Genomic DNA, 17778 nt, shown 5'->3' with positions numbered 1-17778 from the left:
TGTTATTCTTTGTACAGCTCCTCTAGTCCTCTATCAGTACAAGCTTTGTTTGTTCTAATCAAAGTTTTCATATCGAAGGGGAATCTGCTTCTGCCTCATACCATCTGATTGTGTCAAATCAAGCAATATGGCAGGGGTGGTGAAGAAAGAAAATTAACAGTATGTTCACTTGAAATGTCCTTATTTTCATTGCAGGATACTGTACACGATTCCTTTATTGCCAAACAACCAGGTTGGTGGTATTTGATATTTGTAGCAGGTAATTGTAAAAATTTTCTTTCTCTTACAGATTCAACAACTACAACAGAACCGAGTACAGCTGTCCCAACAACCAGTAAGTCACTCTATTTGTCCTTTTTAGAAAGATTACAAAACCATAAGCTGACTAGAGTAGAATTCTCACATTAATTATGGTATTAATCTTCCTGCCAAATAAATATAAGCATGCATTAAATACTGCAAAGACATGCAAGCATCGCCAAGGAGTTCAGTGACCTTTCTATTGCCTCATTTTGGGTGTCTCTGCTGACGACCCAATGTGAAATCTCATAAAACACCTTTTGTCAATGTCATGGATATATTACTATTTAAAACATAATGTTGAAAAATAAATCCCACACAAAATAAGAATAATAATAATTTTGCTAATGAGGACTATATGGTGTAGATGATTATTTTTTAAGTGATCACAAACCACATAAACATACAGTACACTGAATAATTCTCACAGAGTGCTATGAATACATGACAATTTGCAGATGATTAATTCAGTTACATGAATTGTAACTGAATGTCAGCAAAACAAAGGAGATGATTGTGGACTTTAGGAGGTCGGGGTCAGGGACTACAGCCCCCTCAGCATCGACGGGGCACCGGTTGAGAGAGTGAACAGTTTTACCTCGGAGTCCACATATCCGAGGACTTGACATGGACCACACACATTGACAGTGTTGTGAAGAAGGCACGGCAACGCCTCTACTTCCTCAGGCGCCTAAGGAAGTTCCAAGTCAGTCAGAAGATCCTTAACACTTTTGGTGCCGGGAGCCGTCTTTAGACGTCTTTGCTGGCCATGCTAAAGTTGCCGGGGGACGCTGTACGTCGTCTTTATATCAATATTTCAAAAATCTGCGATCGGATTCATAATGTCCCTCCGCTGGCCTGGGATCCACCAGCAGGACCCACTGAGCTCTCTGGCGGTTCAGGAGCGCCATCTGGTGGCCGATCGGCGCAAGCGCTTAACAGGAAGCGCACTAGAGGTTTTGCTAGACGTCCGTATTGCTTCCGGCCACTCGGTACATGTCCCGTGACTCTAGCTCGTCACTCTACATAGCGATCGATTGCCAATAACTCGATAAACAACATGATTTGGACGTATATACCATTATACAAGCTGGAGATGGACCGGGTAATAATATATCCCATAATGATAAAATTTCTACTCGACGATGATCGCCCAACGGCGCGCGGAGACTGGGGTGAGTTTCAGCGTGTAATGTTACCGTCTTCGATAATAACTGATATTATCAACATTTGACCCACATTAGATGATTGGTATAACGCTGCCCACGGAATTATAAACGCCCCCTCGCCCATCCGGTCAACATCAGATGACGTGTAGTAACTTCTAGAAGTACGTCTAGTTGGAATTTTTTATATCGCGCTGATTGCCATCAAACTGTATTTCATCATCAATATAATGCATTTGGGGCTATATATCACGTTCTGGAGAAAGCTGCAGAAAGAGATGAAAACATACTTATACATTAGACCATACTTTACTATGAATATGTGAATGAAAAAGTTTAACGTTGCTACACAATGAACAATACATATAGGACTTTGAATGGGCCCTAATAATGGCAATGTAGCAATAGAATTAAAAAAGGTATAGCCCTGCAAAGAAGGGGACTTTCTCCATAGACAAATAGCGCTGGCAATCTATGGTATATCATTAATTTAACCTTAGGCAACCAAAGTGTTAAGAACTTCTACTCATGTACAATAGAGAGCATCCTGACTGGCAATATCACCTCCTGGTTTGCGAATAGCACTGCACAAGACCGTAGCAGACTACAGAGAGTGGCCCGTTCAGCCAAACGCACAATTGGAGGTGGGCTTCCCACTCTCCAATACATTTACAACAAGCGGTGTATGGGTAAGGCTAAGAGAATTATCAAAGACTCCAGCCACCCAAACAACTGCCTCTTTGAACTGCTGCGGTCAGGCAAGCGATACCGGAGTCTCATGGCAAGCACAGAAAGACTCAGAAGAAGCTTCTATCCCCAGGCCATCAGGATGCTCAACGAACAATAACACTATGTAACAACCATCAAATGCACTCACAGCACACACATCCACACGCACACACTCACTTTAAACAAACAACTCACTGCAGCACCCACTTTACACACTTTAGAACACCTAAACACACTTTATATTTATTGGTAAAGAATTTGCACTACAACCCATACCTCCTTACACCTTACTGTAAATTGTACCTAAATTGTACCTCATCCCATTTCTGCTTTGCACTGTTTAGTATATTGTATATTAGTATATTGTATAGTAAGTATATTGTATGGTAACTCAGTTACTTCTACTCTGCATTGAACATTGTACATATGTACATACTGAACACTTGTGTCTACGTACGTGACTTCTATTTTATACTTGCTATACTTATTTTATTTTATACTTATCTATTTTTGTCTAGCACAGTCTCTGGAGCGTAACAGAAAGAAGCATTTTGTATAAAAGTATTCTGTACTTCTGTATGACAACTAATAAAGAAACTTGAACTACATATATTTCAAAGCTCAACAAGTCACATGGTTAAAAGCACTCTGAGTCAGATCATTATTCTGTCTGGTAATTCAATTGGTTCTTGTGGTGCTTTTTTGTTGTTGTTATTAGCTAGTTTGAATATCAAAGGGGAATCTGTGCTTCTGCCTCATACCACCTGATTGTGTCAAATCAAGCAACATGGCAGGGGTGTTGAAGAAAGAACATTAACAATATGTTGACTTGAATTTTCCTTATTTTCATTGCAGTATACTGTAGCAGGTAATTGTAAAAATTATCTTTCTTTTACAGATTCAACAACTATCGCTACAACAGAACTGAGTACTACAGCTGTCCCAACAACCAGTAAGTCACTCTGTTTGTCCTTTCAGTAAGTCACTCTGTTTGTCCTTGTCAGTAAGTCACTCTGTTTGTCCTGTCAGTAAGTTACTCTGTTTGTCCTGTCAGTAAGTTACTCTGTTTGTCCTGTCAGTAAGTCACTCTGTTTGTCCTTTCAGTAAGTCACTCTGTTTGTCCTGTCAGTAAGTCACTCTGTTTGTCCTTTCAGTAAGTCACTCTGTTTGTCCTGTCAGTAAGTCAATCGGTTTGTCCTTTCAGTAAGTCACTCTGTTTGTCCTTTCAGTAAGTTGCTCTGTTTGTCCTTTCAGTAAGTCACTCTGTTTGTCCAGTTAGTAAGTTACTCTGTTTGTTCTTTCAGTAAGTTACTCTGTTTGATCTGTCAGTCACATTGTTTAATCAATAAAGATCATCATGATAGCTTTGATATTTGTTATTGATACAGCTAGAGTCAATTGTTTTACTACTGGTATGTTACTTTTTCTTTCTACAGCTCCTCTAGTCCTCTATGAGTACCTGATATACACTGAGCTGAACACCACAGATGTCACAATCATAGATCGACTGAGATCAATCCTACGAAGTATCACTTATCCTCTCCATATCACCACACACATACGCATCTCTGAAGCCTCCATCACCACTGGTAAGAACCAAGTTGGAATGTGTGTATCAATAAACCAAAGGTGTCTCTAGTCAAGGGTTTACTCAGATTTATTAGAAGGAGCATAGCCACCGCTTCCTCTGAGTATTTCAACTATAGCCACCTATCAGGCTAATTACTACTAACTTCAAATGGAATGATGACGGGGTAACAGTATACCCATGTCCTTAACTCCAGCTACACTGTTCACAATTTAAAATAAAACACAAGATACTTGTGCCCTAATGACGAGGATAAGAGCTCAATGAAGAAACCCAATCCCATTGCCAAAACAACGTCTAACATGCCTATAGATACTTATACTATGGAATAAAGATGTTTGTAAATGTCTTTCATTTGTATATGCAAAAAATATTATGCATTATTAAATATCTTTACGTTTGTGTTATGTAGCTTCAGATATGTGTTTGTAAGTTGAATAAAATGTTAACTTTTTCTTACCTTTCAGTTTGCAGCCAAAACGGTAGTAGATCCCAGTGCAGTTGTGAGGAAGACTATCTTTGGTCTTGTGACATGTGCGCCACCTATGGGAAGTGTGAGGGATTTATAAATAACACATGTGGATGCATCAACACCATTCCTCCTAATGGACAGTACTGCCAGTCAGTACACCAACAAAGTAAGAATGCTTGAAGTAATTAATTCAGTTGTTACTTAAATGTTATCAAATAAACTTCGAGGCATACTTTTTTACTCATCATTGTCCTCTCTTTTTCTCCCAACAGACTTTACAGCATGTCCAGTTACAACACCGTCACCAACAACAGGTAAAGATTAGAAAACCATAAGCTGACTAGAGTAGAGTTCTCACATTAATTATGGCATTAATCTTCCTGCCAAATAAATATAAGCATGCATTAAATACTGCAAAGACATGCAAGCATCGCCAAGGAGTTCAGTGACCTTTCTATTGCCTCATTTTGGGTGTCTCTGCTGACGACCCAATGTGAAATCTCATAAAACACCTTTTGTCAATTTCATGGATATATTACTGTTTAAAACATAATGTTGAAAAAGAAATCCCACACAAAATAATAATGATAATAATTGTGCTAATGATGACTATATGGTGTAGAGGATTCTTCTTTAAGTTATCGCAAACCACATAAACATACAGTACACTGAACGTTGTTTTGGTGCCATAATTCTCACAGAGTGCTATGAATACATGACAATTTGCAGATGATTCATTCAGTTACATATATTTCAAAGCTCAACAAGTCACATGGTTAAAAGCACTCTGAGTCAGATCATTATTCTGTCCGGTAATTCAATTGGTTCTTGTCGTGCTTTTTTCCTTATGAGCAAAGTTTTAATATCGAAGGGGAATCTGTGCTTCTGCCTCATACCACCTGATTGTGTCAAATCAAGCAACATGACAGGGGTGTTGAAGAAAGAAAATGAACAATATGTTGACTTGACTTGTCCTTATTTTCATTGCAGTATACTGTAGCAGGTAATTGTAAAAATGATCTTCGTCTTACAGATTCAACAACTATCGCTACAACAGAACTGAGTACTACAGCTGTCCCAACAACCAGTAAGTCACACTGTTTGTCCTGTCAGTAAGTTACTCTGTTTGTCCTTTCAGTAAGTTACTCTGTTTGTCCTGTCAGTAAGTTACTCTGTTTGTCCTTTCAGTAAGTCACTCTGTTTGTCCTTTCAGTAAGTCACTCTGTTTGTCCTGTCAGTAAGTTACTCTGTTTGTCCTTTCAGTAAGTCACTCTGTTTGTCCTTTCAGTAAGTCACTCTGTTTGTCCTGTCAGTAAGTCACTCTGTTTGTCCTTTCAGTAAGTCACTCTGTTTGTCCTGTCAGTAAGTCACTCTGTTTGTCCTGTCAGTAAGTCACTCTGTTTGTCCTGTCAGTAAGTTACTCTGTTTGTCCTGTCAGTAAGTTACTCTGTTTGTCCTGTCAGTAAGTTACTCTGTTTGTCCTGTCAGTAAGTTACTCTGTTTGTCCTGTCAGTAAGTTACTCTGTTTGTCCTGTCAGTAAGTCACTCTGTTTGTCCTTTCAGTAAGTTACTCTGTTTGTCCTTTCAGTAAGTCACTCTGTTTGTCCTGTCAGTAAGTCACTCTGTTTGTCCTTTCAGTAAGTCACTCTGTTTGTCCTGTCAGTAAGTCAATCGGTTTGTCCTTTCAGTAAGTCACTCTGTTTGTCCTTTCAGTAAGTTGCTCTGTTTGTCCTTTCAGTAAGTCACGCTGTTTGTCCTGTTAGTAAGTTACTCTGTTTGTCCTTTCAGTAAGTTACTCTGTTTGATCTGTCAGTCAAGTTTCAAGTTTCAAGTTTCTTTAATAGTTGTCATACAGAAGTACAGAATACTTTCATACAAAATGCTTCTTACTGTTACGCTCCAGAGACTGTGCTAGACAAGATAGTATCAAATAACATAGTATAGCATGTAATTTAGAAGTAGAAAATGAGGTCACAGTGTTCAGTATAGACATATGTACAATGTTCGATGCAGAATAGACGTAACTGAGTTACCATATAATATACAATGCTATGCAGTGCACTAATGTACAGTACTATATAGTGCAAAGCAGAAATGGGATGAGGTACAATTTAGGTACAATTTACAGTAAGGTGTACGAGTTGTAGTGCAATCCTTCATCAATAAATATAAAGTGTGGGGAGTGGGTGCTACAGTGTGTTTGTTTAAAGTGGGTGTGTGCTATAAAGTGTGTGGAGTGGGTGCTACAGTGTGTTTGTTTAAAGTGAGTGTGTGCGTGTGGATGTGTGTGCTATGTGCGTTTGATGGTTGTTGTTGTGTAGTATTCATTGTTCGTTTAGCAGCCTGATGGCCTGGGGATAGAAGCTTCTTCTGAGTCTTTCTGTGCTCGCCTTGAGACTCCGGTATCGCTTGCCTGACCGCAGCAGTTCAAAGAGGCAGTTGTTCGGGTGACTGGAGTCTTTAATGATTCTCTTAGCCTTGCCCCTGCAACGCTTGTTGTAAATGTTCTGGAGGGTGGGGAGCCCCCCTCCAATTGTGCGTTCGGCTGAACGTGTCACTCTTTGTAGTCTGCTTCGGTCTTGTGCAGTGCTATTCCCAAACCAGGAGGTGATGTTGCCAGTCAAGATGCTCTCTATTGTACATGAGTAGAAGTTCTTAAGGATCTTCTGACTGACTTGGAACTTCCTTAGGCGCCTGAGGAAGTAGAGGCGTTGTCGTGCCTTCTTCACAACACTGTCAATGTGTGTGGTCCATGTCAAGTCCTCGGATATGTAGGCTCCGAGGTACTTAAAGCTGTTGACTCTCTCAACCGGTGCCCCGTCGATGCTGAGGGGGCTGTAGTCCTTGACCCCCGACCTCCTGAAGTCCACAATCATCTCCTTTGTTTTGCTGACGTTCAGGGAGAGGCTGTTTTCCTGGCACCATCCCGCCAGGACCTTGACCTCTTCCAGGTAGGCCCTCTCGTCGTTGGCAGAGATCAGGCCCACCACCACTGTGTCGTCAGCAAATTTGATGATTGTATTGCTACTCCGCTGAGCCACACAGTCGTGTGTGTACAGGGAGTAGAGGAGGGGACTCAGAACACAGCCCTGGGGGGCCCCTATGTTGAGGGTGATGGATGAGGAGGTGCAGTTGCCTGCTCTCACCACCTGGGGTCTGCCCGTCAGGAAGTCCAAGACCCACTGGCAGAGGTCATAGTTCAAGCCCAGGTCCCTGAGCTTGGCTATGAGTATGGAGGGGACTATGGTATTGAATGCCGAGCTGTAGTCGATGAATAGCATTCTCACATAGTTCCCCTGCCTCTTGTCCAGGTGTGATGCTGCTGTGTGCAGCACATGGGCTATGGCGTCCTCCGTGGACCTGTTGGGGCGGTATGCAAATTGCAGGGGGTCCATGTTGATGGGGAGGGAGGAGCAGATGTAGCCCTTTACTAGCTTCTCAAAGCACTTCATGGCTATGGAGGTGAGAGCTACAGGGCGGTAGTCGTTGAGGCAAGCAGGCTTGGATTTTTTGGGTACAGGGATAATAGTGGACTTCTTCAGGCAGGTGGGGATGACAGCCTGTTCTAAGGACAGGTTAAATATGTCAGTGAATACCGGGGCCAGTTGGTCGGCACAGACTTTTAGGACGCGGCCGGGGATGCCGTCCGGACCTGCTGCCTTCCTGATATTCACTTTTTTAAAGGTCCGCCTCACCTCATGCTCTGTTACCCTGAACACTGAGTCTCCATCAGCAGCAGACCCCCCCCCCCCCCCCCCCCATTGCCGTGGCTTGTGGGCTGGTGTCACATTGTTTAATCAATAAAGATCATCATGATAGCTTTGATATTTGTTATTGATACAGCTAGAGTCAATTGTTTTACTACTGGTGTGTTACTTTTTCTTTCTACAGCTCCTCTAGTCCTCTATGAGTACCTGATATACACTGAGCTGAACACCACAGATGTCACAATCATAGATCGACTGAGATCAATCCTACGAAGTATCACTTATCCTCTCCATATCACCACACACATACGCATCTCTGAAGCCTCCATCACCACTGGTAAGAACCAAGTTGGAATGTGTGTATCAATAAACCAAAGGTGTCTCTAGTCAAGGGTTTACTCAGATTTATTAGAAGGAGCATAGCCACCGCTTCCTCTGAGTATTTCAACTATAGCCACCTATCAGGCTAATTACTACTAACTTCACGGGGTAACAGTATACCCATGTCCTTAACTCCAGCTACACTGTTCACAATTTAAAATAAAACACAAGATACTTGTGCCCTAATGATGAGGATAAGAGCTCAATGAAGAAACCCAATCCCATTGCCAAAACAACGTCTAACATGCCTATAGATACTCATACTATGGAATAAAGATGTTTGTAAATGTCTTTCATTTGTATATGCAAAAAATATTAGGCATTATTAAATATCTTTACGTTTGTGTTATGTAGCTTCAGATATGTGTTTGTAAGTTGAATAAAATGTTAACTTTTTCTTACCTTTCAGTTTGCAGCCAAAACGGTAGTAGATCCCAGTGCAGTTGTGAGGAAGACTATCTTTGGTCTTGTGACATGTGCGCCACCTATGGGAAGTGTGAGGGATTTATAAATAACACATGTGGATGCATCAACGCCATTCCTCCTAATGGACAGTACTGCCAGTCAGTACACCAACAAAGTAAGAATGCTTGAAGTAATTAATTCAGTTGTTACTTAAATGTTATCAAATAAACTTCTAGGCATACTTTTTTACTCATCATTGTCCTCTCTTTTCCTCCCAACAGACTTTACAGCATGTCCAGTTACAACACCGTCACCAACAACAGGTAAAGATTAGAAAACCATAAACTGACTAGAGTAGAATTCTTACATTAGTTATGGCATTAATCTTCCTGCCAAATAAATATAAGCATGCTTTAAATACTGCAAAGACATGCAAGCATTGCCAAGGAGTTCAGTGACCTTTCTATTGCCTCATTTTGGGCGTCTCTGCTGATGACCCAATGTGAAATCTCATAAAACACCTTTGGTCAATTTCATGGATATATTACTGTTTAAAACATAATGTTGAAAAAGAAATCCCACACAAAATAATAATGATAATAATTTAGCTAATGATGTGATCGCAAACCACATAAACATACAGTACACTGAACGATTGTTTTGGTGACATAATCTTCACACAGTGCTATGAATACATAACAATTGGCAGATGATTAATTCAGTTACATATATTTCAAAGCTCAACAAGTCACATGGTTAAAAGCACTCTGAGTCAGATCATTATTCTGTCTGTCCTGCCAGTAAGTCACTCTGTTTGTCCTGTCAGTAAGTTACTCTGTTTGTCCTGTCAGTAAGTCACTCTGTTTGTCCTGTCAGTAAGTTACTCTGTTTGTCCTTTCAGTAAGTCACTCTGTTTGTCCTGTCAGTAAGTCACTCTGTTTGTCCTGTCAGTAAGTTACTCTGTTTGTCCTGTCAGTAAGTCACTCTGTTTGTCCTGTCAGTAAGTCACTCTGTTTGTCCTGTCAGTAAGTTACTCTGTTTGTCCTTTCAGTAAGTCACTCTGTTTGTCCTGTCAGTAAGTCACTCTGTTTGAGTTGTAGTGCAATCCTTCATCAATAAATATAAAGTGTGGGGAGTGGGTGCTACAGTGTGTTTGTTTAAAGTGGGTGTGTGCTATAAAGTGTGTGGAGTGGGTGCTACAGTGTGTTTGTTTAAAGTGAGTGTGTGCGTGTGGATGTGTGTGCTATGTGCGTTTGATGGTTGTTGTTGTGTAGTATTCATTGTTCGTTTAGCAGCCTGATGGCCTGGGGATAGAAGCTTCTTCTGAGTCTTTCTGTGCTCGCCTTGAGACTCCGGTATCGCTTGCCTGACCGCAGCAGTTCAAAGAGGCAGTTGTTCGGGTGACTGGAGTCTTTAATGATTCTCTTAGCCTTGCCCCTGCAACGCTTGTTGTAAATGTTCTGGAGGGTGGGGAGCCCCCCTCCAATTGTGCGTTCGGCTGAACGTGTCACTCTTTGTAGTCTGCTTCGGTCTTGTGCAGTGCTATTCTCAAACCAGGAGGTGATGTTGCCAGTCAAGATGCTCTCTATTGTACATGAGTAGAAGTTCTTAAGGATCTTCTGACTGACTTGGAACTTCCTTAGGCGCCTGAGGAAGTAGAGGCGTTGTCGTGCCTTCTTCACAACACTGTCAATGTGTGTGGTCCATGTCAAGTCCTCGGATATGTAGGCTCCGAGGTACTTAAAGCTGTTGACTCTCTCAACCGGTGCCCCGTCGATGCTGAGGGGGCTGTAGTCCTTGACCCCCGACCTCCTGAAGTCCACAATCATCTCCTTTGTTTTTCTGACGTTCAGGGAGAGGCTGTTTTCCTGGCACCATCCCGCCAGGACCTTGACCTCTTCCAGGTAGGCCCTCTCGTCGTTGGCAGAGATCAGGCCCACCACCACTGTGTCGTCAGCAAATTTGATGATTGTATTGCTACTCCGCTGAGCCACACAGTCGTGTGTGTACAGGGAGTAGAGGAGGGGACTCAGAACACAGCCCTGGGGGGCCCCTATGTTGAGGGTGATGGATGAGGAGGTGCAGTTGCCTGCTCTCACCACCTGGGGTCTGCCCGTCAGGAAGTCCAAGACCCACTGGCAGAGGTCATAGTTCAAGCCCAGGTCCCTGAGCTTGGCTATGAGTATGGAGGGGACTATGGTATTGAATGCCGAGCTGTAGTCGATGAATAGCATTCTCACATAGTTCCCCTGCCTCTTGTCCAGGTGTGATGCTGCTGTGTGCAGCACATGGGCTATGGCGTCCTCCGTGGACCTGTTGGGGCGGTATGCAAATTGCAGGGGGTCCATGTTGATGGGGAGGGAGGAGCAGATGTAGCCCTTTACTAGCTTCTCAAAGCACTTCATGGCTATGGAGGTGAGAGCTACAGGGCGGTAGTCGTTGAGGCAAGCAGGCTTGGATTTTTTGGGTACAGGGATAATAGTGGACTTCTTCAGGCAGGTGGGGATGACAGCCTGTTCTAAGGACAGGTTAAATATGTCAGTGAATACCGGGGCCAGTTGGTCGGCACAGACTTTTAGGACGCGGCCGGGGATGCCGTCCGGACCTGCTGCCTTCCTGATATTCACTTTTTTAAAGGTCCGCCTCACCTCATGCTCTGTTACCCTGAACACTGAGTCTCCATCAGCAGCAGACCCCCCCCCCCCCCCCCATTGCCGTGGCTTGTGGGCTGGTGTCACTTGTTTAATCAATAAAGATCATCATGATAGCTTTGATATTTGTTATTGATACAGCTAGAGTCAATTGTTTTACTACTGGTGTGTTACTTTTTCTTTCTACAGCTCCTCTAGTCCTCTATGAGTACCTGATATACACTGAGCTGAACACCACAGATGTCACAATCATAGATCGACTGAGATCAATCCTACGAAGTATCACTTATCCTCTCCATATCACCACACACATACGCATCTCTGAAGCCTCCATCACCACTGGTAAGAACCAAGTTGGAATGTGTGTATCAATAAACCAAAGGTGTCTCTAGTCAAGGGTTTACTCAGATTTATTAGAAGGAGCATAGCCACCGCTTCCTCTGAGTATTTCAACTATAGCCACCTATCAGGCTAATTACTACTAACTTCACGGGGTAACAGTATACCCATGTCCTTAACTCCAGCTACACTGTTCACAATTTAAAATAAAACACAAGATACTTGTGCCCTAATGATGAGGATAAGAGCTCAATGAAGAAACCCAATCCCATTGCCAAAACAACGTCTAACATGCCTATAGATACTCATACTATGGAATAAAGATGTTTGTAAATGTCTTTCATTTGTATATGCAAAAAATATTAGGCATTATTAAATATCTTTACGTTTGTGTTATGTAGCTTCAGATATGTGTTTGTAAGTTGAATAAAATGTTAACTTTTTCTTACCTTTCAGTTTGCAGCCAAAACGGTAGTAGATCCCAGTGCAGTTGTGAGGAAGACTATCTTTGGTCTTGTGACATGTGCGCCACCTATGGGAAGTGTGAGGGATTTATAAATAACACATGTGGATGCATCAACGCCATTCCTCCTAATGGACAGTACTGCCAGTCAGTACACCAACAAAGTAAGAATGCTTGAAGTAATTAATTCAGTTGTTACTTAAATGTTATCAAATAAACTTCTAGGCATACTTTTTTACTCATCATTGTCCTCTCTTTTCCTCCCAACAGACTTTACAGCATGTCCAGTTACAACACCGTCACCAACAACAGGTAAAGATTAGAAAACCATAAACTGACTAGAGTAGAATTCTTACATTAGTTATGGCATTAATCTTCCTGCCAAATAAATATAAGCATGCTTTAAATACTGCAAAGACATGCAAGCATTGCCAAGGAGTTCAGTGACCTTTCTATTGCCTCATTTTGGGCGTCTCTGCTGATGACCCAATGTGAAATCTCATAAAACACCTTTTGTCAATTTCATGGATATATTACTGTTTAAAACATAATGTTGAAAAAGAAATCCCACACAAAATAATAATGATAATAATTTAGCTAATGATGTGATCGCAAACCACATAAACATACAGTACACTGAACGATTGTTTTGGTGACATAATCTTCACACAGTGCTATGAATACATAACAATTGGCAGATGATTAATTCAGTTACATATATTTCAAAGCTCAACAAGTCACATGGTTAAAAGCACTCTGAGTCAGATCATTATTCTGTCTGTCCTGCCAGTAAGTCACTCTGTTTGTCCTGTCAGTAAGTCACTCTGTTTGTCCTGTCAGTAAGTCACTCTGTTTGTCCTGTCAGTAAGTTACTCTGTTTGTCCTTTCAGTAAGTCACTCTGTTTGTCCTGTCAGTAAGTCACTCTGTTTGTCCTGTCAGTAAGTTACTCTGTTTGTCCTGTCAGTAAGTCACTCTGTTTGTCCTGTCAGTAAGTCACTCTGTTTGTCCTGTCAGTAAGTTACTCTGTTTGTCCTTTCAGTAAGTCACTCTGTTTGTCCTGTCAGTAAGTCACTCTGTTTGAGTTGTAGTGCAATCCTTCATCAATAAATATAAAGTGTGGGGAGTGGGTGCTACAGTGTGTTTGTTTAAAGTGGGTGTGTGCTATAAAGTGTGTGGAGTGGGTGCTACAGTGTGTTTGTTTAAAGTGAGTGTGTGCGTGTGGATGTGTGTGCTATGTGCGTTTGATGGTTGTTGTTGTGTAGTATTCATTGTTTGTTTAGCAGCCTGATGGCCTGGGGATAGAAGCTTCTTCTGAGTCTTTCTGTGCTCGCCTTGAGACTCCGGTATCGCTTGCCTGACCGCAGCAGTTCAAAGAGGCAGTTGTTCGGGTGACTGGAGTCTTTAATGATTCTCTTAGCCTTGCCCCTGCAACGCTTGTTGTAAATGTTCTGGAGGGTGGGGAGCCCCCCTCCAATTGTGCGTTCGGCTGAACGTGTCACTCTTTGTAGTCTGCTTCGGTCTTGTGCAGTGCTATTCCCAAACCAGGAGGTGATGTTGCCAGTCAAGATGCTCTCTATTGTACATGAGTAGAAGTTCTTAAGGATCTTCTGACTGACTTGGAACTTCCTTAGGCGCCTGAGGAAGTAGAGGCGTTGTCGTGCCTTCTTCACAACACTGTCAATGTGTGTGGTCCATGTCAAGTCCTCGGATATGTAGGCTCCGAGGTACTTAAAGCTGTTGACTCTCTCAACCGGTGCCCCGTCGATGCTGAGGGGGCTGTAGTCCTTGACCCCCGACCTCCTGAAGTCCACAATCATCTCCTTTGTTTTGCTGACGTTCAGGGAGAGGCTGTTTTCCTGGCACCATCCCGCCAGGACCTTGACCTCTTCCAGGTAGGCCCTCTCGTCGTTGGCAGAGATCAGGCCCACCACCACTGTGTCGTCAGCAAATTTGATGATTGTATTGCTACTCCGCTGAGCCACACAGTCGTGTGTGTACAGGGAGTAGAGGAGGGGACTCAGAACACAGCCCTGGGGGGCCCCTATGTTGAGGGTGATGGATGAGGAGGTGCAGTTGCCTGCTCTCACCACCTGGGGTCTGCCCGTCAGGAAGTCCAAGACCCACTGGCAGAGGTCATAGTTCAAGCCCAGGTCCCTGAGCTTGGCTATGAGTATGGAGGGGACTATGGTATTGAATGCCGAGCTGTAGTCGATGAATAGCATTCTCACATAGTTCCCCTGCCTCTTGTCCAGGTGTGATGCTGCTGTGTGCAGCACATGGGCTATGGCGTCCTCCGTGGACCTGTTGGGGCGGTATGCAAATTGCAGGGGGTCCATGTTGATGGGGAGGGAGGAGCAGATGTAGCCCTTTACTAGCTTCTCAAAGCACTTCATGGCTATGGAGGTGAGAGCTACAGGGCGGTAGTCGTTGAGGCAAGCAGGCTTGGATTTTTTGGGTACAGGGATAATAGTGGACTTCTTCAGGCAGGTGGGGATGACAGCCTGTTCTAAGGACAGGTTAAATATGTCAGTGAATACCGGGGCCAGTTGGTCGGCACAGACTTTTAGGACGCGGCCGGGGATGCCGTCCGGACCTGCTGCCTTCCTGATATTCACTTTTTTAAAGGTCCGCCTCACCTCATGCTCTGTTACCCTGAACACTGAGTCTCCATCAGCAGCAGACCCCCCCCCCCCCCCCCATTGCCGTGGCTTGTGGGCTGGTGTCACATTGTTTAATCAATAAAGATCATCATGATAGCTTTGATATTTGTTATTGATACAGCTAGAGTCAATTGTTTTACTACTGGTGTGTTACTTTTTCTTTCTACAGCTCCTCTAGTCCTCTATGAGTACCTGATATACACTGAGCTGAACACCACAGATGTCACAATCATAGATCGACTGAGATCAATCCTACGAAGTATCACTTATCCTCTCCATATCACCACACACATACGCATCTCTGAAGCCTCCATCACCACTGGTAAGAACCAAGTTGGAATGTGTGTATCAATAAACCAAAGGTGTCTCTAGTCAAGGGTTTACTCAGATTTATTAGAAGGAGCATAGCCACCGCTTCCTCTGAGTATTTCAACTATAGCCACCTATCAGGCTAATTACTACTAACTTCACGGGGTAACAGTATACCCATGTCCTTAACTCCAGCTACACTGTTCACAATTTAAAATAAAACACAAGATACTTGTGCCCTAATGATGAGGATAAGAGCTCAATGAAGAAACCCAATCCCATTGCCAAAACTACGTCTAACATGCATAGATACTTATACTATGGAATAAAGATGTTTGTAAATGTCTTTCATTTGTATATGCAAAAAATATTAGGCATTATTAAATATCTTTACGTTTGTGTTATGTAGCTTCAGATATGTGTTTGTAAGTTGAATAAAATGTTAACTTTTTCTTACCTTTCAGTTTGCAGCCAAAACGGTAGTAGATCCCAGTGCAGTTGTGAGGAAGACTATCTTTGGTCTTGTGACATGTGCGCCACCTATGGGAAGTGTGAGGGATTTATAAATAACACATGTGGATGCATCAACGCCATTCCTCCTAATGGACAGTACTGCCAGTCAGTACACCAACAAAGTAAGAATGCTTGAAGTAATTAATTCAGTTGTTACTTAAATGTTATCAAATAAACTTCTAGGCATACTTTTTTACTCATCATTGTCCTCTCTTTTTCTCCCAACAGACTTTACAGCATGTCCAGTTACAACACCGTCACCAACAACAGGTAAAGATTAGAAAACCATAAACTGACTAGAGTAGAATTCTTACATTAGTTATGGCATTAATCTTCCTGCCAAATAAATATAAGCATGCTTTAAATACTGCAAAGACATGCAAGCATTGCCAAGGAGTTCAGTGACCTTTCTATTGCCTCATTTTGGGTGTCTCTGCTGACGACCCAATGTGAAATCTCATAAAACACCTTTTGTCAATTTCATGGATATATTACTGTTTAAAACATAATGTTGAAAAAGAAATCCCACACAAAATAATAATGATAATAATTTAGCTAATGATGTGATCGCAAACCACATAAACATACAGTACACTGAACGATTGTTTTGGTGACATAATCTTCACACAGTGCTATGAATACATAACAATTGGCAGATGATTAATTCAGTTACATATATTTCAAAGCTCAACAAGTCACATGGTTAAAAGCACTCTGAGTCAGATCATTATTCTGTCTGTCCTGCCAGTAAGTCACTCTGTTTGTCCTGTCAGTAAGTTACTCTGTTTGTCCTTTCAGTAAGTCACTCTGTTTGTCCTGTCAGTAAGTCACTCTGTTTGTCCTTTCAGTAAGTTACTCTGTTTGTCCTGTCAGTAAGTCACTCTGTTTGTCCTGTCAGTAAGTCACTCTGTTTGTCCTGTCAGTAAGTTACTCTGTTTGTCCTTTCAGTAAGTCACTCTGTTTGTCCTGTCAGTAAGTCACTCTGTTTGTCCTGTCAGTAAGTTACTCTGTTTGTCCTTTCAGTAAGTCACTCTGTTTGTCCTGTCAGTAAGTTACTCTGTTTGTCCTTTCAGTAAGTCACTCTTGTTTGTCCTGTCAGTAAGTTACTCTGTTTGTCGTGTCAGTAAGTTACTCTGTTTGTCCTGTCAGTAAGTTACTCTGTTTGTCCTGTCAGTAAGTCACTCTGTTTGTCCTTTCAGTAAGTCACTCTGTTTGTCCTTTCAGTAAGTTACTCTGTTTGTCCTGTCAGTAAGTCACTCTGTTTGTCCTTTCAGTAAGTCACTCTGTTTGTCCTGTCAGTAAGTCACTCTGTTTGTCCTTTCAGTAAGTCACTCTGTTTGTCCTTCAGTAAGTCACTCTGTTTGTCCTTCAGTAAGTTACTCTGTTTGTCCTCTCAGTAAGTCACTCTGTTTGTCCTTTCAGTAAGTCACTCTGTTTGTCCTGTCAGTAAGTTACTCTGTTTGTCCTGTCAGTAAGTCACTCTGTTTGTCCTTTCAGTAAGTCACTCTGTTTGTCCTGTCAGTAAGTCACTCTGTTTGTCCTGTCAGTAAGTCACTCTGTTTGTCCTGTCAGTAAGTCACTCTGTTTGTCCTGTCAGTAAGTTACTCTGTTTGTCCTGTCAGTAAGTTACTCTGTTTGTCCTGTCAGTAAGTTACTCTGTTTGTCCTGTCAGTAAGTCACTCTGTTTGTCCTGTCAGTAAGTCACTCGGCCGATAATATCGGACATCCCTACTATTTACCATTTACCACCACCGTTTACCATTTCACACAGCAGCACCGTGCGACCCGGTCAACGTCACCAGCGTCCTTCAGTGTGGCACAAACATGGCCACTGTGTCCTGGGACTCCCCCCCGTCTGCAGCGGCAGCGACCGTCGTCGTGCTGGCCCGGAGGAGAGAGGGCTCCCAGCATTCCACTTCCTGTAGGAGCAGTACCACTTCCTGCCAGCTGGAGGCGCTGAGCTGTGGAGCGACGTACAGTCTGACCACGCTGGCTGAGGGCGGCGCCTGTAACAGCAGCGGGGCCGTCAACACGAGCCTGGTGACGGGTAGGAGTGACACTTTGCACAACGGGGCTTCAGAACACCAGTACAGT

General features: G+C 42.7%; 2 protein-coding genes across 2 annotated transcripts in view; both read left to right on the top strand.

The window, feature by feature from the left end:
* The window catches only part of LOC311228181 (uncharacterized protein), a gene marked incomplete at its 3' end in the record, with an annotated part of 120858 nt that extends 104900 nt beyond the window's left edge, over nucleotides 1–15958 (top strand). Inside the window, exons 8-16 of the mRNA XM_084314093.1 lie at nucleotides 290–334; nucleotides 3094–3147; nucleotides 3632–3784; nucleotides 4251–4395; nucleotides 4528–4569; nucleotides 5289–5342; nucleotides 9030–9071; nucleotides 12472–12513; nucleotides 15913–15958. Of these exons, the coding sequence (XP_084170219.1) occupies nucleotides 290–334; nucleotides 3094–3147; nucleotides 3632–3784; nucleotides 4251–4395; nucleotides 4528–4569; nucleotides 5289–5342; nucleotides 9030–9071; nucleotides 12472–12513; nucleotides 15913–15958 (623 nt within the window). The remainder of the gene's footprint in view (nucleotides 1–289; nucleotides 335–3093; nucleotides 3148–3631; nucleotides 3785–4250; nucleotides 4396–4527; nucleotides 4570–5288; nucleotides 5343–9029; nucleotides 9072–12471; nucleotides 12514–15912) is intronic.
* The window catches only part of LOC311229130 (uncharacterized protein), a 121654-nt gene continuing 119801 nt past the window's right edge, over nucleotides 15926–17778 (top strand). The window contains exons 1-2 of the mRNA XM_084315153.1: nucleotides 15926–15954; nucleotides 17456–17731. Coding sequence (XP_084171279.1) covers nucleotides 17509–17731 — 223 coding nt within the window. The 5' untranslated portion in view covers nucleotides 15926–15954; nucleotides 17456–17508. The remainder of the gene's footprint in view (nucleotides 15955–17455; nucleotides 17732–17778) is intronic.

Source organism: Notolepis coatsorum, assembly GCF_963971535.1.
Source record: "Notolepis coatsorum genome assembly, chromosome: 5".
In the NCBI taxonomy this organism is placed as follows: Eukaryota; Metazoa; Chordata; class Actinopteri; order Aulopiformes; family Paralepididae; genus Notolepis; species Notolepis coatsorum.
The sequence above is the reverse complement of the archived record's forward strand: the minus strand, read 5'-3'. Positions and strand labels throughout refer to the sequence as shown.